This window comes from Poecilia mexicana, unplaced genomic scaffold, assembly GCF_051168715.1.
Source record: "Poecilia mexicana isolate PSO_F unplaced genomic scaffold, ASM5116871v1 scaffold_8, whole genome shotgun sequence".
Classification (NCBI taxonomy): domain Eukaryota; kingdom Metazoa; phylum Chordata; class Actinopteri; order Cyprinodontiformes; family Poeciliidae; genus Poecilia; species Poecilia mexicana.
In genome coordinates this window covers 24,131,908-24,159,433 of record NW_028263377.1, presented here as the reverse complement: position 1 = coordinate 24,159,433, position 27,526 = coordinate 24,131,908, and the positions used below count along the sequence as shown (strand labels likewise).

General features: G+C 38.7%; 4 protein-coding genes across 5 annotated transcripts; 3 read left to right on the top strand and 1 right to left on the bottom strand.

The window, feature by feature from the left end:
* The first annotated feature begins 45 nt into the window (after positions 1–45).
* On the top strand, positions 46–3,088 carry LOC106908081 (claudin-4-like). Its single transcript, XM_014974051.2, has 2 exons — positions 46–172; positions 542–3,088. The coding sequence occupies exons 1-2, from the start codon at positions 62–64 to the stop codon at positions 1,043–1,045; spliced, it is 615 nt and encodes a 204-aa protein (XP_014829537.2). The 5' UTR covers positions 46–61; the 3' UTR covers positions 1,046–3,088.
* Positions 3,089–6,083: 2,995 nt separating this feature from the next.
* LOC106908082 (claudin-4-like) lies at positions 6,084–9,407 on the top strand. Its single transcript, XM_088007896.1, has 3 exons — positions 6,084–7,115; positions 7,564–7,684; positions 8,061–9,407. Exons 1-3 carry the CDS (start codon positions 6,667–6,669, stop codon positions 8,562–8,564), a joined length of 1,074 nt encoding a protein of 357 aa, XP_087864022.1. The 5' UTR covers positions 6,084–6,666; the 3' UTR covers positions 8,565–9,407.
* A 155-nt stretch (positions 9,408–9,562) lies between these two features.
* Positions 9,563–12,456, top strand: LOC148158108 (claudin-4-like). Its single transcript, XM_088007750.1, has 2 exons — positions 9,563–11,227; positions 11,390–12,456. The coding sequence occupies exons 1-2, from the start codon at positions 11,105–11,107 to the stop codon at positions 11,879–11,881; spliced, it is 615 nt and encodes a 204-aa protein (XP_087863876.1). The 5' UTR covers positions 9,563–11,104; the 3' UTR covers positions 11,882–12,456.
* A 2,272-nt stretch (positions 12,457–14,728) lies between these two features.
* Positions 14,729–24,203, bottom strand: coro1a (coronin, actin binding protein, 1A). 2 transcript variants are annotated; one of them, XM_015006674.2, is made up of 11 exons: positions 24,047–24,203; positions 22,887–23,090; positions 19,821–19,943; positions 19,611–19,740; positions 19,093–19,274; positions 17,665–17,784; positions 16,607–16,711; positions 16,369–16,514; positions 15,466–15,523; positions 15,174–15,389; positions 14,729–15,079 (listed from the first exon to the last, which is right to left on the bottom strand). In XM_015006674.2, the coding sequence occupies exons 2-11, from the start codon at positions 23,082–23,084 to the stop codon at positions 14,987–14,989; spliced, it is 1,371 nt and encodes a 456-aa protein (XP_014862160.2). In that variant the 5' UTR covers positions 23,085–23,090; positions 24,047–24,203; the 3' UTR covers positions 14,729–14,986. The 2 variants fall into 2 exon arrangements, with proteins under 2 accessions (XP_014862160.2, XP_014862159.2); XM_015006673.2 differs by lacking the exon at positions 24,047–24,203 and adding an exon at positions 23,697–23,838.
* Positions 24,204–27,526: the final 3,323 nt, after the last annotated feature.

The following is a 27,526-nucleotide window of genomic DNA, read 5'->3' as shown; positions in this document are numbered from 1 at the left end:
CGTCCTTAATTATTTGCTTTCTGGTTTTGGTTTTTGTAGAAAGTCATCAGCAGAAGTTCAGATGCTATGTGTGACCTACGGAGTCATCGGGCAACTTGGGGTCATCGTCTGTGGCATCCTCCCTCGCTGGAGAGTTTCAACCTACATAGGAACGAACAGTCTGAACTCACAGGTATGCAGAGATTATGGCTCAGAGGGAATCAAAAGGCTTTTTATGATTTAAATAATACATTTTGTTGGCTCTTGATTTACTACTCGACTGCAGAGTTATTGTTTGTTTTTAGCAGTATATCAATTACTAATCCTCAGGTGTTTAGCTATAAATGAAACACAGACTGTGTTGTGAAGAAAGATTTAAATCTAGAGGAATTGAAGGCAACAGCCAGGCTAATCTGGTAAAGAAAAAAAACAGTTCTCTCAATATCCTGGCATTTAGTGAAATATTTTTCGAAATATTTTTTTTCCTATCTGACAGATGAGGAAAAAGGTGTTTTTTACACAGTGTATGTAAATGTCTGTTTCTGTGTCTTTGATTGTGGAGGATCTTCATGAAGGTCTGTGGATGGAGTGTGTGACGCAGACCACTGGACAGCAGCAGTGCAAAATGTACGACTCCATGCTGGAGTTACCCTCTGACCTCCAGGCCGCCCGGGTCATGACCGCCATCAGCTTCATCCTCGGTGTTCTCAGCCTCTTCATCATGTTCTTTGCTGCCAACTTCAGCCCATGTGTTCAGAATAAAAACACCAAGCCCAAATTGGTCCTGGTGGCCGGAGTGGGGCTGCTGCTGGCCGGCATGCTGGTGATCATCCCGGTCAACTGGTCAACATACAACGCAGTGAGAGACTTCCACAGCTACTGGTTAATGAATTCCCGGAAGAGAGAGATAGGAGCTAGCATCTATATCGGCTGGGCAGCTGGTATGATCCTGATCCTAAATGGAATTGTGCTGTGCTTCTTCGGCAGACCCAGATCCAGCCTCTCAGGTGGAACCGCCAGGTACCACAGCAGCAGAGCTTCAGGTCCAAACGACAACGCAATTTAGAGGCTTTTCGGAAGGGACTGGTGTCCGATATACGGGTAGACCAGAGGGTTGAGTTGGTAAAAACTGGGAAGACACACAGGAAATTGTAAATACTTTATGCTGCCTAAAACTGAATCTGATTATTAGTTTCATAATTCTAGCTGCTGGTGCTTTAACAGTTGAACTCTGTAAATCTTCACTTCCAACATTCTGTAAGTTCTTTGTTTTTTATTCTATTTTGGCAAAACTGTTAAAATCCCATCATTTTTTCCCTATAAAATAAATGTTACGATACAAAAACTGTCTCTGTAAGCTGAAAAATGTGATTTCATAGGAACTTTGGAAACTTTTCAAAATAATTACTTTTTTTTTCTTTTTTAATCCCTGATGTTTCATTTATGCCACGATTTATTTTCTCCAGATCAGAAAGCTGCTAACAGATCAGGAAACAGTTTTATGACAGTTTCTCAGACACTCTGTTGCTCCTGTTTTATGCGCTATTAATGAAACATTTTGTTCTATTTTTGCTTCTTTACAATGATAATCAAAGATTGCTAAAGCTTTGTCAGACACAGATGTTTAAATGATTTGAACCATATGCAGAACATATGGAGTGAAAATCCTCCAGTAAGTAAAATAACACCAGACTCCGATCCATCAGTCAGCCGTTTCATCCTGTGTAGAGATAAATATAAAATGTTATTTATACACATAGAAATTCAATAACTTAGAATCGAAAGGCAATTTATTTCACTTAATTATATTCACTTGCTGAATAAAGTAAAAGGCAAATCAGAATATCTCACAAACTATAAATATCAGTCAGCAACAAGACTTAGGAATTTGATTGGAACCTGTTGGACAAAACAGATACTGTAAGAACCACCCAGATCATTTTTATGGATTAAAGACTCAAACTGCAGTGGGACACTAAAAATCCACACTTAGCTGCGAACAGCTAACGTAGCATAGCTGACATAAACATTAGCTCCCGCTAACAGAAACATATAAGGACGGCAGAGTACCAGACTTATAAACGTAACCTGAAATCATTTATAATTACTCCATGTCACATTATAATCGGAGGGCAAAGCCTGCAGGTTTAACTTCCTTACTTACTTCAGAGGACAGACCACCGGGACACTCCGTCTGGCTTCTGGGTTTGCCTGGCTATTTTTCCGGCCAGCGAACCATTCCGCCACCCAGTGGTCCTTTTTCAGACCACTTTGTCTCCAGTACCGCTCAAAATGCACAATATGTCTATAAATAATTTTAGGATATTATAAGGAAGTGCTGAGATCTACAGTTTTCCACCGAACTAAAGTATTTGCCACTTCGGCACAGTGAGAAACGCTCAGAGGATAAAAACACTAGACTCAGAGCAAAACTCAGATGACCCAGCTTTCTACTAGCATGTAAACGCACCATCTACACCAGTGTTTTTCAACCTTTTCTGAGCCAAGGCACATTGTTTTCATTGAAAAAATCACGAGGCACACCACCAACCAAACATGTAAACAAAGATACTCTGTATCCGCCTATATTAAATATATAGTCATTCTTATCAAAGTGTCCTGAATAGGAATCAAATAAACACAAAAATTTATTTTTTATCATATATTTCTTATTTCAAATTGCACTTAACATGTCTTCAAAAATACACCTGAACAGTGCCACAACAATGTGGTCTTAAATTTAAAGAGGTTGTAGAAAACTTCAGTGTTTTACAAACTAATTCTGTCCACAAGCATTCTGTTAGCCATTCTCTACATTTTACTCAGTGTGAAACCTGTGCATGTTTGGATGAACACAAAGCTGATATTCTGGCAGGAATTGAAGAAAGACACACGAAGCTCTTCCTCAACCGCTCTCAGTCTCTCTCTGTTTTTAGTTTTTATGGTAGTTAGGCTTGAGAAGCTCACTTCGCACAGATATGTTGTGGAAAATGGGAGCAATTCTGTAAAGTCATGTTCTTGCCAACAACTGCTGAGCTGTATGGGTCCCTAACCCAGTCAAGGCATTCAGTGAAGGCTGAAGAGAAATAAAATGACATCTTCTCCTCGAGTTTTTAAATGCGTACCTATTATTTCACACAGTGCAGCAGTGTGAACACTTTGCCATTTCTTGGTTAGTGAGTTGGACAGCAATGTATGTGGGAAGCTGCCACTGAAGCCCAGTTTTGCAATGTAGAAACATTCAAAACACAGGATGTAAACTAAGATGTTGACATCCTGTGTCTTACCACTCAGGCTGTGAGATACACTCCCTTAATTTATTAATAACATAAAACCACAGTAGACATGTTTACCCTCAGATGCATACGTGGGTCTTTTTTGACACGGTGAGGTAATTTCTTTGCATTATCTTTGTACAGCAAAGTTTTCATCACTTCATATTCCAGGTGTTCCTCAAAAACACATTACTGATATCACAATTAAAATTTTTAATTTACCTTTTATACATTACATTTTACATTTTATACATGGGGTAGTAATTGTTATCTTCAATTACTACCCCATTGATCCGTAAGTGGGTCAATAATGACCCGCATTCATTTCTTATGAATAAAATTATTTTCTGAACCAAACACGCCGAGTCCTTAGTGTCACCTCAGAGTAATAATATTTTACACTCTTGCATATAAGTATTCTCTTTATTTTTATCTCACAAATGTGTGTGTGTGTGTGAGAGTCAATCATGAGTATTGTGACAGCGTTATTGTCACGAATCAACATATTACCCTTCTTCAAAGTTAGCCAACACTAGTTATCTAACCAACTAGCTAACATTACCACCTATACTTTATTGTGCATACTATTTGTGTGTGTGTCTCTGTGTGTCTGACATCCTGGATGAGAAAACCAAAAGAGAAAATGTGTTGAATGACATACAAAACCTGTTGAGTTCAAGGTTTTGTTCTTTTATCATCTCAATAACTAACATAAAAATTCATAGACATTTATTTAAGTAAATGCATAAATAAATGAGCTGGAAAAGTATAGCGGGGCTTCTCTGGGTCGGGGAAGATGTTCTGCCTCAAGTGGAGGAGTTTAAGTATCTGGGGATCTTGTTCACCAATGTGGGAAAAATGGAGCAGGAGTTCAACAGGCGGATTGACGCAGCGTCTGCAGTGAAGCGGTGCTGCACCGGTCTGTCCTGGAATAAAACGTAGTAGAAAGTATTAAATATTAATTTGAACCAAAATGATAAAAGTAGCTTTAAAAACACATTGATTCTAATAGGGGTCAAAAAAGACCCACTTACAGAAGTGGCAGACATGCATCAGAGCGTTGGAGCTCAGACCACTTCGAGTTTCCTTTTTCCGCTGTACTTGTGAAGTCAGAACCACACGTATTCGCCCCGGTGCAGTCTGTGGTCCATCGGCTTAGTCAGAATTAACAGAAGAACCTTGATCCAACGTCATCTTCTAAAAAGGTAAACATTTTTCATCTTTATTTAGTTTTAGCATCAAGAAAAAAATAAATATTACTGAAACAGAAGAAATAATTGCATAAATAAATCCATCATGATGAGAAAATGAATCTTTAATACTTTTAAGTGTGCTATGAGGGGGGCAGTAACGGTTCGTGGCATCAAATTTGCTTTTAGTGCCTGAAATAAAACTTTTTTTTTTTTTTTTACCTGAATTGACACATAGTAATTTCTGTAGCTTCAGTTTCTCTGTGTTAATGGAGGACTGAACCTTTCTGTGCTTTGGCAAAGTTTTGATCATCCAACCCACATAGTTAATCGTGTTGCTCCACCCAATAATCTACAATATGTTCACATGCGACTTGTTCATCAGATTAAAAGTAGCCTTACAAAATAACAACCTTTAAGCAGGAGTTACTTTTTTATTAAACCTTCTATTTTTAACAATATTTTTTGTTGTTTGGATTTGATCAATGTTTCTCAGTTATTTTGCCCCCATCGGGACCATAATTATTTTTCACGACTCCCATGTGCCGTTCCCTTCTCAGAATTGAAATACTATTGCAAATCTGATAATATAGAATAAATTATCTGTACAAACCACTGGCTCCAGCATTGTATGACCTTGTTATCAAAACAACTGTTTTATAAGTCTCAAAATAATTTCCAAGTCCAGTTTATTAAGTCAGTCAGTAACATTTAATCAAGACTCATTGTGACTGAGAAAAAGAGCAAATGATTCACCAGGATGTGCATTTTTAGACTTAACACAATAATTTTTCACAGTAAGCACTGGTTATATGTCAGCTTCTTCAGTTGCAGCAATATTGTTTATATTTTCACGTTGTCAGATGAGGAGATTAGTCCATAACTCATCCATGCATTTATCCTCAGCTCTGTTTACAACAGGGCTGTGCAGCTACTTCTACTGGCTTCAACATGCAGCATGTTGATTAGTTTGAACGCTGCTTTACTCACTGCATGAAAAACAAACACGTTTTAACCAAAAGTTCATCAGATACAGACACACACACCTGCAGTTTTTGTCAAAGTTTCATAAGTTTTTTTTATTTAAACAAACTGATTTGGAAAGAAAATTTTGCCTGATTTTGTTATTTTTATCTTTTTCTTATTTTGTTTTAAGAAAAGAATTGACCTTTTTTGTGTCTGGAATAAAATATGATTTGTTATTTTTTGTTGCTTGTATGAATTATTGTCGTTTTGGGCCTTAAAATACCAAAATTTCCACTGAACTTTATATTTTAGTTTGTCTGATGATGTAATTTCATGACTGTTACCAAACCGAAGAACAGAATAATTGCAGCGTCTAATTTGCCTCCTGTTTGTGTCTTTTGCAGAATGAGACCATCAGCAGTTCAGGTGGTTTGTTTGGCCTTTGGGGCCGTCGGGTTAATTGGGGCCATCAGGTGTTGCACCCTCCCTCAGTGGGTGGTTTGGGTCTACAGGAGTGAAAACAGGACTTCAAAGGTATTGTTTTAATTTCAGAACATCTAAAGACATTTTATGGCTCACATTGTCAATTACAGTTGTGTTAGTTGGCTTTTATTTTTTATTAATCAGTCTTTACTGTATACACACGGTTAATGTCTGGTTTAAATGGGTGCTGTTAGCTGGTTGCTAATTCCTGACGTCAATATTCACCAATGAATGAAGCACTTTGGAGACCTCTGGACTAGTCAAAGCGCTCTGCACAGGTTATTTACCACTTATGAAAAATTATTTGAAACAGAGTTAAAAATATTCTTAAACAAAACTGACAATATTATGGCAATCAGTAAATAAAATTAATTATTTTTTTTTCATCTGGGAGGGACTCAGAGCTGCTGCTCCTTCACATCGAGAGGAGCCAGTGGCTCGGGCATCTGATTAGGATGGTCGCCTCCCTGTTGAGGTGTTCCAGGCACGTCCCACCAGGAGGAAGAGCCTGGGGAAGAGCCAGGACACGCAGGAGGGACGATGTCTCTCAGCTGACTTGATGTTTCCCCAGATGTTCCCCTGGAATAAGTGGCTGGGGAGAGGAAAGTGTCCTTACTTAGGCTGCTACCCCCACGACATGACCCTGGATGAGCGGAAGAAGATGGACGGATGTTTTTCTCAGTCTGATATTAAAAAGAAAGTCATCCATACAGTGTATATAAATATCTGCTCCTGTGTCTTTGGGTGGGTAGGAACATCAAAGGGGTCTGTGGATGGACTGTGAGAAGCAGAGCACCAGACGGCTGGAGTGCAAACTGCATGACTCCATGGTGGCGCCACCCCCTCTACTTCAGGCCTTCAGGGCCATGACCGTCATCAGCTGCATCCTCTGTGGGCTCAGCCTCCTCATCCTGTTCTTTGGTGCCGACTTCACCACATGTGTTCAGAACCAAGACACCAAGCACAGAACCATCCTGGTGGCCAAGGTGGGCCTGCTGCTGGCCGGCCTGCTGGTGATCATCCCTGTCAGCTGGGTGGCGCATACGCCATACGCCTTGATGGTGAGAGACACGCCAGTGAGGTTCATGAAAGGAGCTAGCATTTCTGTTGGCTGGGCAGCTGGTGTGCTGATGATCCTGGCTGGAGTTCTGCTCTACTGCTTCAGCAGACCCAGATCCAGCAGCTCTGGAGGAACCGCCAAGTTCTACAGCAATAAAGCTTTGTGAGTCGTTTCTTTTTGCTATTTTGGCAAACTGTTGAATTCTCATGATTTTTTGTGTTTTTTATTGTACTTACACCGTGTTCCAAATTATTATGCAAACTGGATTTAAGTGTCTTAAAGATAATTTTTTTGTTGTGCCATTAAACTCAGAGATGGTTCTGGGTCTCAAGACCAGATTGTGGTCTTGAGCCACGTTCCCATCCTCGGCTGCTACCCGACTTCACCCACAGGGCAACTAGGCTAGCAAGTAGGAACTCCATCATTGTGGCTAGTTAAGCATCTGATCAGGAAACTTCTTGGCCTACGTTAGTGTTGCCTTTTACCTCAGCAAACCAATCTTGGATAAGAGGAAGACAGACAATGGATTCATTGTTACCAAAGCCAGAAGACAACCAGGAATATATTGCAGCAACATTAATTATTTGGCTTCTGGTTTTGTTTTTTGTAGGACGGTTCAGACGGTATGTGGTGCTGTCGGGGTCACCGGACTACTTGGGGTCATCGCTTGTTGCGTCCTCCCTCGCTGGAGAGTGTCAGCCTACACAGGATCGACCAACGTGACCGCACCGGTAACCATGTGTTATGTGGAAGAGGGCATCAAAAGCTCCCATTCCTGCATAAGATAGATCTGATAATGCCAGCAAGTGGAACGTACCCTTGGCTCAAGGAGCTGTTAATTATTGACAACTTGTTGGACCAATGGAAGTTCCAGCCTGGACAAGCAGAGAGGGGGGTAATATTTCCAATGAACAAGCAGAAAGTTTCATTTTATCAATTAGTGAAGTCGGGTCAGGCTATGCTGGTAAAGGACTCGTTTCATTCTCAAAACAAAAGTTCTCTCAAAGGCCTGGAAAATAGAAATTATTTTGTTATTCTATCTGATTTAATGTTAGGCTATGAAAAAAATGTTTTATACAGTGCAAATGTCTTTCTGTGTCTTTGAAGGAGTTGGTGATTTTTGACGGTCTGTGGATGAGCTGTGTGAAGCAGGACACTAAGCAGCATTGTAAAGTGCATGACTCCACCCTGGATTTGCCCTTTGACCTTCAGGCTGCCGGCCCCTTGACCATCATTAGCTGCGTCCTTAGTGCGATCAGTCTCTTCATCCTGTTCTTTGATGCCAACTTCATCACATGTGAGCAGAACAAAGATGCCAGGCCCAAAATCACCCTGGCTGCAGTGGGGCTGCAGATGGCCGGCCTGCTGGTGATCATCCCGGTCAGCTGGGTGGCACATACTACTGTTAGAGACTCCTACAACCCTAAGTTACTGAATGTCCTGAAGAGAGAGCTGGGAGTGTGCATCTATATCGGCTGGGCAGCTGGTGTGCTGATGATCCTGACTGGAGTTCTGCTGTGCTGCCTCAGCAGACCCAGGTCCAGCTGTTCAGCAGGAACCACCAGCTACTACAGCAACAGAGCTTCAGCTGCAAACAATGACGTCATTTAGAGGCTTTATGGAAAGGACTGGTGTCCAACAGACGGGGAGACGGGGGAGCTGAGTTGGTAAAAACTGAGAAGACGACGCTAGTGACTATGGCATAAATACTTTATGCCAAGAATAAGTAGATCTGATTATCAGTGCCATCATTTTAAGTGTGTGTGCTTTAAAGCATGTACTCTCTATATGTTAATTCAGGGCTTTAAGTAAAAAAAAAATCCTGAGCCTGAACTTATAGTGGTGATAGAAATGAACTATACCGTTGCTATTGCCACAGTTTAATGAAAAGTGTCTTTGAATAGAGCAAACAATTGCTTCTAACAATACAATTAACAAGCTAAACACTCAAATTTAAATAAGACTTCAGTACATTTCAACTCAAAGCAAAATATAAAATGTCTGTCCCCTAGAGGTTCGCCTTACGGGCAAAAATCCCTCAACATTGAATAAGAGTCCTTTCAGTCAATGTTTTTGCAAGTAATTTAGAACATGCAACATTACCAACAAAATCAGTTTCTCAACCTTTTTCAGCCCAGCACCCCCAGCCTTTATCCAGGTCCCTCACCGCCCCCCATCAAAGAATCTGTAGGCTACTTTGCACTGACTATTATTTTATCATTAATATTACTGTCACTATTGTTGATGTTTAGACTTTTATGCTTGTTTCTGTATTTATCATCAAAATAATTTCCCAGAGAACAAAAAAGCCATGGGAATAGAAATTATTTTCACAGGCGTCTACAAACAATTTAATGAACATTCAAGTTAAAATCAGTAGGCCTAACAGCAGCCAATCAGTGGAAAAATATTCTTATTTTGTGCCATTTTCTAGTTGTTAAATATTCCACAAAATGACCAGATAAAAGATGAACAACATGCCAGTTTAAACTTTGAACTATGTGCAAAACGACTGAGCTCTGCAGCATTAAAACATGGATAGAACCGTAACTACATTAATCACAGCTCTTCTTCTCTTCAGTGATTGTCAGTTTCTGGTGGTGCAGCTCTGTGCTGCCTTCAGGAGAATGGGACATCAGAGCATCATCTATAAAACTTCACCCACATGGCATTTATTGTGCAAACCAGAGCTTTCAGTGGAAAAACAAAAGTTCCTTTTAATGCCATAGAAATATGAGACAGAAACATGGATTATATCTTTATATAAACCTGTCTATTGATTATAGATTAATAGTTTTACTGGACAGAAATTACAAAGAACAAATCTGGTTCTTAATCAAATCCTAATGAGTCAAATTGAAAGTGTCATGGAGTCATCAGCCTCATGACACTAACACTGACATGAAAAATAATATTGAAGAAATAAATATATCAAATCTAATTAAAACATAAATAAGTGATCAGTTATTTACTGTTATGGCCTGTAAGATATTTATTCTCAGTACTAGATGTGGTCTCAACAAACCCATGGAACTAAAACAATATTATTTTACCTTTTATCTGGAAATAGTGTCTGTTTATTCTTGCCATACAGTCTCTGTATTAATTATTGATCGAAATGTCTTGCCATACCAGTTTATTCCTCTGTATTTACTTTAGTTTCTTAGTTTATTCTTGCATTTTGTTCTTCATTCATTTAATTTAGTTTCCTTTGATTAGTATTATCCTCTCTTGGTTTATTGCTATGTCCACTTTAGTTTCTTTCCTGTTGCTATATATGTTTTATTTTATCATGTATTGACCATCAGTAATCTTCACTCATCACCTGCTGCGCCGCCTAATCATCATGTTTCACATCATGTTTTGGTTTTTCACTGTTCAGCGTCGGATTCTCTGTTTTTATGCCATAATTCACATCTAGTTCGTCGCTCCGTTTTATGTCCCGCTTCTCCTGTTTCAGAGTTTTGTGCAATGTGTGCAAAACTCTGAAACAGTTTGCAGACTCTGCGTGTTAATGCATTTTAAGTTATATTTGGTGTTTGAACTATAAAAAAAGGATACTGTAAGCATTTCTCTTGCATTTGTGGATTTTAGCTATTTGCAGACGGCTGTGGTTATAACCACGAGGATTGAGAGTCCAATCTAGCGCCAAATGTAGCCTGTGAGTTTATTGTCCTGGACAAGAGGCCTGAAGTTTCCCATCCATTACCTGAAACAGATGAAAAGAAAGTTAAAAGCCCACCAGAACAAGAAAAACATTTCTGACATGAGCTTCCTCCAATGGACAGTGAGACCTAGCCTTAGAGACAAGGCGAGGATTTCCATCATCTAGTGGGAACGATGTAGAGCAAATTATTTAGTTTGAGCATCTGAGCAGGATACCTCGTGAGCGCCTCCATTTGGAGGGTTTTCTTGGCATGTCCCACAAACAGGAGAGCCAAGTGCAGACCCAGAACTCACTGAAGTAACTAGATCTTCCTTCTGGTCAGGAAAGGTCTTTGTTTTCTCCATAATGAGCTGCACAGTGTAGTCTGTTACCCTTGTGACCCCATCTTGCATAAGAAGAAGACAATGAATGGACAGATGATTGTTGCCAAGAATATATAGCAACAACTTAAATTATTTACATCCTGATTTTAGTTTTTTCTAGAATGGGATTGTCGACGGTTCAGATGGTGTGTTTGGCCCTCGGAGTCCTCGGACGAGTTTGGATGACTATTTGCTGTGTTGTCCCTCGCTGGAAAGTGACGCATTTCAACAAAACTATGACAGAGGTAATGAAATATTTTAAAAGGGGATCTTACTAGCTTCTTTACCTCATGTTAGATTGCTTTGCAAAAGCTTTAGACATTAACATTTTGGAGGAAGGATAGCTGTGAAAGGGTGGTAACAATAAGAATCACTAGCAATGACCCTTTCTGTGTTTGTGCATACAGGGACTGTGGAACTGGTGTGTGGTGGAGTGCTCTGGGCAAGAGCTGTGCAAAAACTATGAATCCTTGAAGGCGATGAGCTCTGACCTGCAGGGCGCTCGAGCCATGACCTTCATCAGAGCCATGACCTTCATCAGCTGCATAGTCAGCGCCTTCAGCCTCTTCAGTCTGATCTTCGGTGCTTATTTCCCCACATTTGTGCAAAAGCAAAACGCCAAAGCTAAGAACAGTGTGGTGCCTGGGCTGGGCCTGGTGCTGTCCGGCGTCCTAATGATCATCTCGGTCAGATGGTCAATGTATGCTACTTCGGGAGACTTTGGTAACCTCTTGATAGAAATGGGAGAGTGCATCTACTTTGGCTGGACAGCTGGTGTACTGATGATTCTGTCTGGAGGTCTGCTCTGCTATTTCAGCAGACCCACATCCAGCAGCTCAGGAGGAACCACTGATGAACACATCCACATTGCTGCAGCTCCCAGCAATGACACCCAATAAAGGCTTTATTAAAAGGGTTGAATGCTTAAAGCTTTATTCACACAGCAGGCAAATGGAACCCATATTTAACTTTTTCATGGCAGTCCTAAATCAGATTTATGTCACATCTAAATGTGGTACTCAATCAAGTTCTTATTCTATTATTGCAGTTTAAATGGTCAGGGTGTGTTTTATGTCTCTGACATGAATCATAACTTTGAACAAGAAGAAGCCAGATGTATTAAATCCAGACATAGACAGTGGAAGAAAATTATAATATAATCAAGTAGATTGGGTAGTAGAATGGGTTAAATCCATCCAGAGCATAATCTGGGGCAGGGGTTCCCCAAATCCAGTCCTCACAGGCTACCATCCTGCAACTTTTAGAAGCATCTCTACTCCAAAATGTCTGAATTCCCTCACCAGCATTCATTCAGCTCTGCAAGAGGCTGGTAACGAGCAGTTTATTTGGATTTAGGAATCTCTGATCTAGACGGTTGCATCAGCAAGGGCATTGGTGTAAAAGATCTCCCAAGTCTATTTGCAGCTGCTGAGTGGGGCAATCACATGGAGGGGGTGCCAAAAAAAAAAAACAAGCACTGAGGTTATTAAATACTATTTATATTTAAGAAATGGGTGTTTTTAATCTTTGCATTTTACAGGTGATGTCCTTCTGGGTTTATCAACTAAACGGGAGGCACTTGAGGGGTTAAAGGGTAGCACCTCCATGTCTGGGATGTTGGTCCTCACTTGGAATATGGCGGATAGATATTTTTGTGTCGGGTGTATGTTTTGGTGTATATAACAGTGTGGTGGGTTACCAGAGATTTATGAGTGGACTTTAACTATATCTGCAGTGATGTAGTCAGAGCACTGATCTAAAATGGTAAAAAGAAAATTGAAACTGAGTATGGATTGCAGGTTTAATTAGGGTCACAAGCTTTAAGTTGTGACTATTTGAATATTTGGACTCATAACCACGAAACTAAGAACCAGATAAGACCACAACCAAATCCTCTCTGTTCACATTCGTACTTCACATTTCCTGGACATGTTATTCCACTCTCCACTTGCAAGTATTTTAATAAATTTCTTAATACCTGCTTTGATGTCTGTATTTTTATCTCTACAGATCATCTATTCATAACAAGTGTCATCAAAAAGGTTTCAAGTTTTTGCAATGAGGAGAAATGAAAAGTAAAGGTTATAGGCATCCTGCTTATCACTTACCTCAAACTCAATTGGTGAGAAGAGCGAGTGTATAAAAGTAAAAGACAGCTTCAAACTTCTGAAATCAGTCCTGATTAAGAAAGTTGTAATTAAGAAATTCACTTTTGGGCTACGGTCAGCCTACAGTGCTGAAAGTAGGCTAAAATTTACAACTATACTGCTGTGAAAATACAAAAGTGTAAACTTAAAGAAGTGTGAATTTCATTGAATATTTTCTGAGTCACATTGTTTACGTGCAGAATAATCAAAAGAAAAAAAATGAAAATAAATGAAACTTAAATCACCATGAACACAAATAAAATCACCACAAATTAAATATGTTAAATCGCTGCATAAAACTTTCATTTAACAAACAGAAAAGAACTCAGTTTGAAATTAATTTAACTGAACCTTTTTCTGGAATTATCTGAACTGTCACCCATCATGAAATCAGAACATGTTCACATCTTTTTTTTTTTATCGTATTTATTTTTAAGTATTTTAACACAAAACAATGAACTTATGAACACATTTTAACCAAATTTAACATATAAAAATGTCCAAAATGCTCCAACAGGCTTTAAAGATGGTTTTAACTGGTTGTAATTTTCTTTTTACCGTGCTAAATGACCCTTAAATAGTCAGTTTGCTGACCAACTGTCATATTTAACTGACAGCCGTGCTAGCCGTTAGCTTCACTCAGCGATTTCACTCACCGAAGTTTCCAGAGAAAACAACTCCATCCAGCTCCGTCAACGATGTAACACCATCCAGCATTTGTTTTCACACACTATTCTCTCGTTTTTCTCTTTAACTTTTTTCCGCAATTTGCCTCTCAATCTTCACTGTTCTCTCCATTTCTCTCATTCTCTCTTCATGCGCTTCTCCCAACACACACAAAAGCGGAAAGTGAAGCCTGCCCCCTACTGGTGTCGCAGAGAATTACGTCGGCTCTTGCAGTGATGACCATACAGGTTACATTACTTAACAGCCTTATTCCAAACTGAATTAAATTAATACCGTATTTTCCGAACTATGAGGTGCACCTTTGATTTTAAGCCATTAAATTGATATCTCAACTCAAAATTCTACACATAAATATGGAAAAACATTTTGTCACTTTTGCTAATTTATTAAAAATAAAAAACCAAGAAACCACATTTAGATAAGTATTCAGTCTTTTTCCAGGATGTTCAAACGTGAGGTGTTTTCTCTTCCGTGAGATGTTTACGACTTAAATGTGTGAAAATCTGCTCCAGAAAGAATGGTCTACATTCGATCTTTATTCAGATAAGTTTGTCAGTCTAAGCACATTACGTATTACTCCGCGACGCTCCTGACTACCGCAGCCGTAAAGTCATGTAAAACATTTTGACAGTACCACACAAGAGCCAGATTAATCCATATTAATCCCCTAGCGGGGTTTTACTTCAGAACAATATATAAGGCGCACCGGATCAAATTAATGGCTTTATCTGAGTCTTATTTTCTAAAGTATATGATTTTAACTTTATGAGAAACTGAATTTTAGGTTTAATTATCTGTAATATCAGTTATTGAGATGTTTTTATTTTTTTTTCTGTAACAACAATTCATATTTCTGAGTACATTTTATAGTCGTATTTCAAAAATGAATAAAGAATTAAATTTAAAAAAGACTTCGGAAAATACAGAAAACCTTTATTTTTAACACATATATTAAAATATAAATCAAAACTTGTTCCCACAGACAAACAAAACAAATTCAAGCTTCAGGCTAAAAACCTTTTCGAACATCTGCTGTTTTAATTTTCCCCTTTAATTCACAACCAAAGGTTAACAGCAGTTCTCTCCCTGTCTGTTTTGGCTCCATTGTTTTACTTTTGACTTTTCGCTTTATGTTTTTCCTTCTTTAAATTTTGTAGAATTTTTGTCCGTTTAGTTTTTGGTCTCCAGTTCTTTCACGCGCTTGGTCAGCTCCTCTAAAGCTGCTTTCAGGTCCTTCACCTCCTTCCTTAGAGACTGCACCTCCTGAGAAACAAACAGGAAGTGAGCGTCACTGAGCAGAAATGGTCCAGATCAGGAAAATAAAGCCTCCGAACAGTAGATAATCCAGTTTTCTCACCCCACTGTCGTCTGGTTGGCTCCCTGCAGAAGCAGTCGTAGTCTTCAGGAGACTCTTATGGACTTTGAATTCCTTGGTCTTGGTGGTGGCTACAAACCCGTCCTTTAGGGAAATCAGAACAGGCGGAGCTTCTTTCCCATTAAACCACTCATCGGCTTCAACCGACGGCTCTGGTCCGATGGTGTCAGGGTACAGATCCTCCTGGAACAGATCCGACTGCGCAGCCAAAGGAGGAAACAGTCAGCCAATCCCAACGTAACCCACTGTGTTTCTGCTGCATTTAGAAACTCACCTTACGAGGTACCGTCATCACTATGGGTTCACATTTCCTCTCATGCAGTTTGTAGAACCTGAAGGGACAAAGATTTGGATACAATATGAGCAAAATGACAAATGTGTCAAAAGTTCTTCTGCTGAAACTGTTTTCACTGCAAAAGTACAAAATCTTACTCAGTATTTTGATCTAGTTTTTAGAGCACCTGAAATAAGACCAAGCTAATTTACAAGTGATTTTTCAACAAGCTACAGGAGCTTGTTTTAAGTCAAAATGTTCTTAATATTAATTTTAAAAAGTTCCAGTTCTAATGGCAGAAAATGTCTTATTAGTGAAATAACCTGCAATAGAACAAGTAGTAGAAGTAAGAAATACTGCCACCTGCAGGTGGAAGTTTGCATCAATGATTTTGATTATTGCAAAAACTTAGCAACAAACTCTCTATTAGGGACGGGCATTTATCGTATCGTTTATCATTTATTGTGATAAATTTCTTGTCATGATAAACATTTTGATTTATTGTTGACAATTGGTTTCAAATAATAATGTTTAAACCCCCCACAGTTTGTTCAAAGAGAGAATTAAATGTGATTAAATGCTTTTACACTGAGCAGATTCGTGATCACAAAAACGAGGCAACAAATAGTTCATATCATCATTTTATTATTAAAGCACCAGTGATAAAACATTAATTCCATGTTACCCTACTCAGTATTACGCATCATGTGAGGATCTGTTGAGTTTGCGTTAATATTCGTAATTGCAAAATTGTGAAAAACTGGAGGGACCGACTGATCTAAAGGGCCACATCAAAACATCCATCTAAGATTTTGTTTTTGCAGTGCATGAAACAAAGCTTATGGTTTTTGATGCAGTCTCTGTCTGGAATAACCACGCTGTAACCCACGCAGCTTCAGTTACCTTGCGATTTCACACTTGTTGACCTCCAGGCCTCTCTTGGGCATGTACCCCATCCCCTTCTGGCTCTCCTTGCTGCTGAACATGGACAGGTAGTGGACGTACGGCGCCTCGTCCGTCACTTCGAAGTAGCGGATGCTGCTGTCTCCCTGTGAGAAGGCCAGCACAGAAAACGTGGAGGCGTTTGTGCGTCTGCGGGTTTGTGTGAGAATCACAGACTGTTTCCCAGTCTGAACCCAACCTTGCCACAGAGGTAGACGATTCCCGTGTCTGGGTCGAAGAACGGCAGGAGGACGCCGCTGCTCGTGTCCAACTCCTGCAGGGTCAGCGGCTCCCCAAAGTTGTTCTACAAAAAAAGAATAACTGCTGCTTTCATAATAACCAGAGGAAAACCCTAAAGCAGACAAATTTAATTATTGCTGTTCTTATTCAGTGACAGCACCCAGTGTGCTGTAATGCAGCTGTTGCACAACAGTTGTGTAATTATGCCCATTACTTCCTTCTAACAAATAATGCAACTATAAAGCCTCTCGAACTGCAGAAAGTGGAACTTTCTTCATAGTCACTTCTAATTTAAATGCACTGCAAAAACACAATCTTACCAAGTATTTATGGTCTAACTTACTGAAGGAAGTTAAAACTAACACATGTGAAGCCTTTCAGTAAGACATAGGAGCTTGTTTTAAGTAAATAATTTCTTAACACTGATTTTAAAAAGTACTAGTTCAACTGGAAGGTTATTTCACTAAAACAAGACAAGTGAAATAATCTGCCAGTGGAAATGGAACTTCAATATTAAGACATTTTTTAATAAAAATAATCTGCTATGTCTTGCAGAAAAGTTACTTATGAGTTAATTTTATATTATTTCAAGTATATTAAGATATTTGCACTAGAAACTAGACCAAAAATACTTGGTAAGATTTAGTGCTGTTGCAGTGAAAAATATAAAAATTAGATTCTTTATATTTCTTTATATTCCTCTGACAGGTAAATGTTATCTTAGTACACTTGAAATAAGAAAAAACTGACTTTAAGTAAATTTGTAACAAGATATAAGAGTTTGTTTTAAGTCAATAATTCCTGAATATTAATTAAAAGAGGCAAATTGGATCAATGTTCATGAATTATTGACTCAAAACAAGCTCTTATTTGCTGACAGTTACTTGAAAATTAGTTTTGTCTTATTTCGAGCGTAACTCCAATTCATTATTATTATTATTATTATTATTATTATTATTATTATTAGAGGTTGCAGTAGTAGTTACAGTTTTCACTCTGAGGGTTTCCTTCACTCACCGGATCCCACAGCGCCACCTGCCGTTCACTCATGCGACTGAAGCCGGTGCTCAGGATCTGCCCACCAGACACGAACACGGCTCTCACAGGCCTGGAGCCTTCGTGAGGTTTGTCCTTCTCCTGTAGGGGGCGCAGAAGAGCAACGTTTCAGACATTTAGGTTGTGGCAAATAATGCTGTTACTGACACAACTTATTTTGATTAATTAACACAATTTTACAAACATTGATAAAAAAATTTAAAACTATTATTATTATTATTATTATTATTATTATTATTATTATTATTATTAAACTTACTGTAAACTATAGTTTACAGTAAGTAGGCGTGGCATATTTGTTTTTTAGATTTTTACAAATTATTAGAAAATCTTTTATTATTATTATTATTATTATTATTATTATTATTATTAGTAGTAGTAGTAGTAGTAGTAGTAGTAGTAGTAGTAGTAGACACTCTATAGCAGGGGTGTCAAACTCATTTTGGTTTAGGGGCCGCATACAGCTTAATCTGATCTGCAGGGGGCCACACAAGTAAACTCATTGCAAGATTAAATAGAACCAATAAAAGTGGACTTGTTGATTTTTATATTAAACGAATTTCACTTTTACAAAATATATTATGAATAATCTCAGTTTTTAAGAAAGGTATCTGCAATTTCAGCAATACTTTTACTCAGTTAAGCATTTATTTAAGTGCATTATGCATAAGAACTGATCTCAGTGATTGTACAAAGTTGCAAAACATTTATTCACAGTTTTTGGAACTTAAAAACACTGTCCTGCATCACAAAATACAACAGACAAAAATTAAGAAAAGATTTAAAATCAATTTTCAACATCTGGGAAGCAATTTGAACAAATTATCTGGCTTCACACATTTGAAATCTTAAGTGTCAGCTGTTTTAAACAGACATTTGATTAAGTACATTTGTTGATGCATAAAATGCATAAATACAGAAAAACTTGCATACATAACATGTATGTATGTTAGCATGCACGAGAAATATGAGGTTGCCAGGGCAAAATAAAAAGCTGGTAAAGCATAGAACCGAACTTGTTGACAGAACCTGAAGCTCAGTGCTGCCATCTGCTGTTAGTTCTGCTGCAGTGTTGCATCATGTTGTGTGCTCTGAATAAAACACAGCGCCCCTCGTGGACAGTACAGGAACTGCAGATTTTCAATTAAACGAAGTATATGTCTTTTCATGAATAATGATAATGCATTTAGCCCCCGGGCCGGACTAAATCGTTCGGCGGGCCGGTTCCGGCCCGCGGGCCGTACGTTTGATACCCCTGCTCTATAGTTTACAGAAACTCTACTTATTGTAAAGACTGACTGTATGGTTGCGACTTGTTTTTTTATAGTAGGACTTACTGTAAACTTTGCAGTTTGCAGTAAGGACCCCTGTTCTAAAGGCAGCACTTACAAAGAGCACGGTGCCTTTGCGGGGGTCCAGCACTCTCAGCTTCTTGTCTTTGCAGGAGGTGAGGATCCTGGAGCCGTCCCTGTTCCAGCAGGCGCTGTAGATGAGGTCAGGATGAACGCTGTCGATCCTCACCACCTCCTCCCCCCGAGCCACGTTCCACAGGATTATCACATTGTCAGAACCTGCAGGGAACAAACAAGTTCAGGTGAAACCTTTTGAGTTTCAGCAGTGGGACAGTTGCTGTTGCGATAGAGAACAAGAAGAAGGGCTAATCTGCAAAAACAGTAATAAATTGGTAAAGAGAAGACGATAAGTGGAAGTGAAAGGTGATAAATTAATATATAATTTCAAACTAAAGTTTAAATTTGCAACATGCTCCCTGACTTTGTGAACTGAAGTGTCTTATAACAGAGAGAACTTCCCGTTGGTTTTGCAGCAGATGTAACACAAACATTCATCTCTGTCTGGTTCCTGAAAACTACAGTTCCCTAACAGATCATGTGAAACTCAGAGGTCACCTGCGCTCAGCAGCACGTTGTGGGCGGTGGGATGCCAGCTCAGGATGCCGACACGCTTACAGTGACCTTCCAGCTTCACAACCGGCTCTGTGAGCGGGGAGGTCAGCCCGCCGTCTGGGATCTCCCAAATCTGATCACAAAATCCCACATGTGAGTCACATGACACAACTGAGAGCGTGTTGAAGGAGTGGGGAGTTTCTGTCGCCTCACCATGACGCTGCAGTCCTCAGATCCACTGGCAATGATGTTGTCATTGTGAGGGCAGAACTCGATGTCCAGAACCGGACCTGTGTGGCCACAGACGGTGGGGTAGGACATGTCGATACGCCCAGTCTGCAGACACAAACATCAAGAACATTTAGGGTTGCTTCAAGAAGCAAATACAGCATAAAATACAGCTTCCCCTTTAGTTGCTCCCAACGTCTGGTAACCAGGTTAAAGAGCAGCTTAGGACGACCTAGTATGCTTCTTTGAACTGGTTAGGACAAGTTAATGGGATAAACAAAACATGCTCTTTACATTTTTTTGCACAAAGTCATTTGTAGGTGATGAGATTTTAGTCTGCTCAATTCTGCCTGTTTTTTATCTTTAAATCCAAATAAGCTGCTGTTGGCCACACCCTCCAACACAATGTTTACACTGGCATGTGAAAATGGCTGCAAACCGATGCACAATTATACAACCGTACATCTTTGAAAAGCATAAGTAAAGCCTCCAGCACAACCAACAAGAATGCACAAAGGGTTTTCTGGATGGTAAGTCACTTGTGTTTTCCAGCAGCCATTGTTCAGCGCATATGGCAGTAAAGTCAGCTGACCAAATGTGCTGGAGCTCAGCTTGGGTTGCTAGGTAACTGGCAGAACTCTGCTGGGGTTGCTAGGTAACAACGCAGCACCCATCAAATGTGACTCAACAATATGGAGGTTTTTGAAACGGATTATTTTACAAAAACATGATCTTAATGCCAGAGCTTTGTGGTTTTTCTTGGGCTGTTTTTAGAAGCTCAACTGGAAGCACAAAAATGTGCAAAATGTAAATTTTGCATAATTGCTTCCCCTTAAATGTTTGAACAACTAAAACAAACTAATTCACAGCACCAGCTAAGCTCCCACAGATAACAGTTTTGTCTTGTAACTTAATGCCCACATTGCTGCCACATCTACGTGTGAAGAGGAGAGCTGCATGTCGAAGCAGGAAGGGAACACCAACTGACACGCAGGATGCATCTGACACGTTTCATGGTTGCATTAGTGTGGATGGTTGGAAATGCTTGACCTGTTGGTTTCTTTCTTTGCAACATGGTGGAACGTGACGTATTTCTGGGTGTCCATTTTGATTTACACCCCAACTGCAGCGTCATGGCCAGAGTTAGGTAGTAACTAGCTACATTTACTCAGTTACATTTACTTGAGTATTTTTACTACATTGTACTTTTTACTTTCACTTACTTAATTCTTCATTAAAAAAATTACTTTGGAAAATTAAGTAAGATTTAAACTAAAACTAAAAGATAAAACCTAGGTGAGCACAGACGAATAAACTGTAACTAAAATGAAACTACATTTTAACCTAAAGACTAAATGAGTTATCCCAACATTTGTCGCCCCCTAGTGGCCATTCTAAACTAAAATCATTTGCATCAAGTCCTGTGAAGTTCAGCTGTTTTGATGCTAATTAATTAAAACAGGTGGATTAACTGCAGATGTGGAGAACTAGAAGCTTCAAACAAAAAAGTGTTAATTGGTCACAAATTGGTCATTAATTGTGACCAATTAATGTAATATATTTAAGGTGGGTCACCTCTCCCTTTTTTCAGGTCTGCATTTTTTTTTTTTTTGCCAAAACCCTCTTTCTGGTTTTTAATTTGATGCCAAACTGTTTTACTAAAGTTTGTGTTAGTAAGGTGGATCAGTGAAGCAGCAGAAAGAAAAGTCAAAATTAAGGTAAGATGCAACCAGATAGCAGAAACATTTATGATTTAATACTATTGTTTCTATCTGTTCATTAAATCCAATGGCAAAATGAAGGAGTTCTGTTCATTAATCTAAATTAAACCCTATGAGTGATCAATGTGGGTTATGCAATGATTCTTGAAACTTTGGCATTTGAATTAAATGGTTTAACTAACTTCTTAAAAATGATATTAATCTGTGACTGAGCTTCCTCAAACTGAAATGAAGCTTAGTATGAGACAAATTCTCCCACAGAAACAAATCTGACTTTTAAAATAATGTCAAGAGAACAAAAAGGGGAATTTGTATTTTTAAGTTGCATCTTTGCATAATTTATTTAAGAGCATTAAGTGCCAGAGTTTCAATAATATTGACCCTCATCCAGCTCATAACATCAGCTGTTTTTTTAACTGACACCATTCATTGTGATTAATCAATTACTGAAATAATCATCAACTAAATTAGTGATTGATTCATTGTTAACAGGAGAATGTACACTCAAAAAAGGCAACTTGCTGAAACAACAACACAGTCAGGGCAGTAATTAAGTAAAACTGCAAAAAGACATAAACTTAGCTGTTAAGATAAAAAAACTAAACGTCATTGTTTGTTCATATTTTCTACACAGAACTACTCAGATGGCGATTTTAGCTTCAACTGGTTCAAATTGTCTTATTAAGCAGTTTTTTCAATCCAAATATTAATCAGTCACCACCCTTTACTTAATCAATGCTTGGTGAAGTTAAGCAGAAAGGGCCGAACTTTTTTATATTGACGTTAGAAATATACCTTTATCTGCAGATGTATCCGTTGGTACAAACATTCTCCACTAAAGGAATATTGTTATTGCATTTTAGGCCATATGAAGATAATTCTGTTATTTTATAAAGTAAACAAATTACTGGTTTATTTGCATTTTTGAGAACTTTTAATTGATTAATTTTCAGACTAACTGATTACTAATTAATCGTTAGCCGCTGCCCAACTGCTTTTACAGCCATACATAGAAATTCAGTACAGAAGCTGCAAAGTAAAGGTAAAACATGAGGCACAGCAGCTTTAGGCCACATCCGGTCTCTGCACTGACATGACAACAAACTCCTAATATGGTGAAAACTCAACAGCAGAGCAAGGCAAGTGACGTGAAGAAAGACTGAAAAGACGGCTTCCGACTTCCTTTTTCAGTCGCCTGCATGACGCTGACAGCAGAATTCAAATTTCAGAGTGAAAGCGTGGCGTTGCAAAGCCAAAGATGTTGCATCAGAAGCAGTTTTCAGGTTTAGCACCTGCGTGAAGCTGCAGCAGTGGATGCATTTTCTCGCACCTTGTTGAGGGGCAGCACCATGAAGGCCCCGCCGCCGCTGGCGTCCACAATCATGGACACAAACTTGGGGTTGACGGAGCAGAAGTTGCTGTCCCAGGTCATGGTGGAGATGCGGATGTCATCGTAACACTGGTCGGCCTTCACCGCCTGGCCAAAGACATGACGGAACTTGCTGGTTCTCACAACCTTCCTGGACATGGTGAACTGGGCAGAAAGCAACAAAAAACCCACAATTCTTATTTGTTAAACACAACATGCATGATATATTTGGCCAATTTGAGCGTTTCTGATTTCAGGTTGAGACAGACTAACTGGCACAAAGCTGACTGCACTGCAGGAAAACTAGAAAAAAAAGGGGAAGCTAAAGTTTTCACAACTGCTTCCTCTTGTCCGTCTGTAACTGTTGCCTCTTCTCTCTTTAATTCGAGCCACACTGAAGCAATTCTGCATGCTGACACATCCATACAAGGAAATATATAAAATATAACACCAGAAGATGATGTTTGAGGTTCACACATCGTGACCCTAAAAGGCTAAAGCCGTAGGCAGAGCGACGGTTTCACCACATCCTTCAAGACAGAGAAACAAACCTACAGACTTTTCTCTTTTTTTCCCTTCACTTTCTCACCCAAAATCTCGTTTTTGTGACCCCTTCCCCTTTAAATAGACACATAAAACAAATATCTTCAAAATAAAGTGCCAGAAAAAACACGGAAATTGTTTAAAATCTGAAGTCTAATGAAGCTTTGCATCATTTACAGCAAGGGTCGTTCAGAAAATAAAAAAAACAGTAAGTGGGTTCTGTTTTACCTCCATTTGTAGATTTTACTTCCTGAAATCTGCAGCCGCGCCTAAGCTGAACACAGCGTACAGCAGTCCTGCTGCATGTGCATCACAAGACATCTGAGGCAGCCCTGCGCCTAATTTAATAAGCCCTTCTGCAAAACAAGCTGTAATTTCATCACAAGCCCAAATGCATGTCAGTAACCTGTGACTCCCCGCTGCGATGGAAACATCGCAGGCCACAAATCCCTCCATGTGAAGGAAGAGAAACCCAAACCATGTGGAATATGAGGAAGAAAGAGCTTTCATTTAAATCAGAAACTTTCTGTCACTGTACGATGTCTTTTAGCAGGTGAGGAGTGATGCTGCGGGCTTACCTGGGAGTCGTGCAGGGGGAAGAGTCGGCTCAAGAAGTGTCAGCGGTGCACCCTGTCACCAGAGTGATGGCGCAGAGGAGTCGCTAGGTTAAAGTACATCAGAGAAACGACATGAAGGAAGTGAAAATTTCAAATGAAGGTGGAAGTGGGAGGTGTCTCCTGTGACATTTCAGAGTTTAAAAAGCTGCAGAGGGCAACAGGGGGAAAAAATTGTGCAGACGTCGTGAGATTATAACCAGATAACATGGAGACTACGGTGAAGAGTTTGTGTGAATTTTGATTTATATTGAGCCAAAAATGAAGAACTTTGGCAGTTTTATGCTCTGGAGCATCCAGGTGTGCAGTAACATGATGCCAGAATGGAAACGATTAATTGGATTAATCGATTAAAATAATCAACTAATTTTGTAATCAATTGTTACTCAAATAGAGGCCATTTGCTGAAAAAGAAAAAAACATATTCAGAGCAGTAATTAAGCTAAAACTGCATGAAATACAAATTTAGCTTAATGCAAAATGCATAAGCATTTTAGCTTTAAAACTTATTTTATGTTTCACCCTAAACTCCTCAAGAGGCGTTTTTTGGTATTCATTCAGTTCAAATTCATTAAGGGGTGTGCAGTAAAATGTTTATTTTATTTAAAAAAGGAATTTATTTGCTTATTTCTAAAGTTGTGTAGAAAAGGCTAACATGTTGGTTTAGCCAAGTGATAAGTGCAGAGGAAGGAGCAGCTTTCATCTATAAGACTCTGAGTGACGTTACACCTCAGCAGGACGACAGGCTGAGCGCATCCATGACACGCCGCATGGATGCAGTAATTCATACAAAAGGAGCTGTAACCAAGTACTGAATGTATAGATATGTACACACTTTCCAGAAATCTGACATTACTGATTAAAATATCATTTTTTTATTGATTTTATGTAATATTCAAATCTTCAGACAGACAAAATTTGGAGTTTTCATCATCTTTAAGTCAATCATTAAACAAAACAGATCACATTTTGCACGTTTTTAAACTTCCGTTTGGGTTTCTACTGCTTCTAAAAACAGAGCAAGCACTTAAAAAAACCTATCAAGTCGATTTTCTTTTTTGGTGTCTGGAAAATGAGCCATTTCAAAAACCTCCGGATTGTTGTGCACTGCAGCAACACCTAGCAACCAAAGTCAAGCCCAGCTCGTTACCTAGCAACCCAACTTAAGCTCCAGCATGTTTGCTTAGCTAGTTTTACTGCTGTACAATGGCTGCTAGAAAAAGACAAGTGTTTTGTTGTTTACTTACCAGCTGGAAACCACTTTCTGTGTTCTTATTGGTTGTGCAGGAGGCTCCACTTCTGCTTTTCAAAGATGGACAGTTGCATAATTGCTCATCCAGTTGCCAACATTTTCACATGTGAGTGTAAATGTTGAACTTGGGGGTGTGGCTAGCAGGAGCTTATTTGGATTTGAAGAGACAAGAGGCCCTAAATCTAAAAATTATTTTGGTCTAAAAATGTGATGAACATGTTTTGTATAGACCACAGACCAATCCTACACCATTAAAAGAATCATAATAAGTCACCTTTAAAATGCCAGGATTCCAGAATTTGTGTAATGAATGTAAATAATATAAGAGTTCCACGTTGTGAAATGTGACACAAAACATTGAAATTAAATTTTCTGCAAAAAAAAAAAAATCTGAATAGGGCACCAAGAGCTACCATTATTCTCTGCTTTCCTTCCTACCAGCACAAACTGGTAGAAAAACTCAATTTAACTTTAAGAAATTGAATGCATTTCTCCACATTTCTTTTTTTTTTTTTTGTTTGTGCAAGACAAATAACACCAAAGCATAAAACTGCACCACTGTATTTCACAACAGCTATGGTTTTCTTTAGACAATGAGCTTTGTTGTTAGTGTGCAGAAAAAAGACCTTCCTCTTTTTTGTTGCCAAATTTTGATCTATAATTCAGCTTTGCTTTTGTTACAACATAAAATTTAGGGAGATTTTATCCAGGACTGGAGGTTTTCTTAAGAAGAAAAACTTTTTGGTTTCTTAGCAGAGTTAGGTATTTTTACTACACTGTACTTTGTACTTTTACTTGAGTAGCTTCATTATAAAGTATCTGAAAGTGACATCAGATAATAAACAGTAAATTTACAGTAAACAAGTTAAGAAGTGTAATATTATATTTCCCCAAAAGTGGCAGGAAGAATTTTAAATATTTGTGTAAAAAGAATAATACAAATTTAATTTTTCCATGTTTAATTGTATTTAGTTTATTTTACTCAATATTATTAAAACATATATATTTTTACTGTTATTTATTTGCTCTTGGGGGCCCCCTGGTGGTGTGGCAACTTATTTTTTCTTGCTTTCTTAAAATCTTTTGATATAAACTAATAAATACAAGTGTTAAAATTAAGAAATAAAATTAAATGTGATTTAAAAAAAGACTCCAGTGTGTTTCTTAAGGTATTTGTAGCAGTGTTTTTGTTGATTAGTAAACAAAGAAAGAAAAAAATAATACAATAATTTAAATAATAAAACTTTACATAACATAGAAATATGTACATAGTGGTGTGGTGTTATTAGAGCAAACTGATATAATAATTCCACACCAGTCTGAAAATCTGCTATATAAATGAACATGATTAATTTATCTGCCACAAATCTAAAAATCCCAACGAGATGAAAGAAATTTTTAACTCAGACAAGTTTAAAAATATAGATTTAAGTTTATTGCACAATCGTTGCTGGAGACTGAGGAGTTTGAGAGCCTGTCTGTTACACAGGACGCTAACGCTGGACAGACATGAGGACAGCAGTGTCTATTTAAAGCACACAGACCTAACGAGGCGCCGCGGGTTCATCCCGTCAGCGCCACATCCGGGTATTTATGCAGGTTTCATGCTTGCACGGGTTCAGCTGGACAGTTCATACATGATCATGGAAGGTATGGAGAGCGAAAGAAAAACCCCGCTGCACCGCTCCCGCTATGACACAAGTGAATTCATTTCATTTGGCTGAGGTATGGCTTCAGTCGCGCCAGTGTCAGTGCACAGGAGGCTCCGCTAGGGGGAGCCAGAGAGGTGGGAAAATGCGGAGACGCTGCAGATGTGACAGTTATAACAGACAGACCCTCCTGAAAGCCCCTTCGTCCCAAAACAAAGGGCTTCCCTCGCTGCATGTGCACAGGACTGTGCAAAAGTTTTAGACCACATTTCATTTATTTGATGATGCTTGCAGAATTTTTCAAAGTGATTCTGATCAATTTTGGGGGAACAGTGGCGCTCCCATGAAATGTTCATAAAAGTGGCCTGTTTTAAAAAAAAAGTATATATATATATATATATATATATATATATATATATATATATATATATATATATATATATATATACACTTTTTTTTTCACTGTTCATGATTCATTTAGGTCCTCAAAGATTTTTTTAGTAGATTTTTGCTGCTTTACACTTTTTTTTGTTGAATTTAAAG

What these genes read in the sequence shown, in the direction of transcription:
- LOC148158108 (XM_088007750.1), top strand. Translation starts at nt 11,105, where the DNA reads ATGGGATTGTCGACGGTTCAGATGGTGTGTTTGGCCCTCGGAGTCCTC. An exon ending in TCAACAAAACTATGACAGAG is followed by an intron (nt 11,228 to 11,389) that starts GTAATGAAATAT and finishes TTGTGCATACAG; the next exon opens with GGACTGTGGAACTGGTGTGT.
- coro1a (XM_015006673.2), bottom strand. An exon ending in AGGTGGCGCTGTGGGATCCG is followed by an intron (nt 16,712 to 17,664) that starts GTGAGTGAAGGA and finishes CTTTTTTTGTAG; the next exon opens with AACAACTTTGGGGAGCCGCT. An exon ending in TCGTCTACCTCTGTGGCAAG is followed by an intron (nt 16,515 to 16,606) that starts GTTGGGTTCAGA and finishes GCCTTCTCACAG; the next exon opens with GGAGACAGCAGCATCCGCTA.
- LOC106908082 (XM_088007896.1), top strand. Translation starts at nt 6,667, where the DNA reads ATGGACTGTGAGAAGCAGAGCACCAGACGGCTGGAGTGCAAACTGCAT. An exon ending in TTCTACAGCAATAAAGCTTT is followed by an intron (nt 7,116 to 7,563) that starts GTGAGTCGTTTC and finishes TGTTTTTTGTAG; the next exon opens with GACGGTTCAGACGGTATGTG. An exon ending in CGACCAACGTGACCGCACCG is followed by an intron (nt 7,685 to 8,060) that starts GTAACCATGTGT and finishes GTGTCTTTGAAG; the next exon opens with GAGTTGGTGATTTTTGACGG.
- LOC106908081 (XM_014974051.2), top strand. Translation starts at nt 62, where the DNA reads ATGCTATGTGTGACCTACGGAGTCATCGGGCAACTTGGGGTCATCGTC. An exon ending in CGAACAGTCTGAACTCACAG is followed by an intron (nt 173 to 541) that starts GTATGCAGAGAT and finishes TTGATTGTGGAG; the next exon opens with GATCTTCATGAAGGTCTGTG.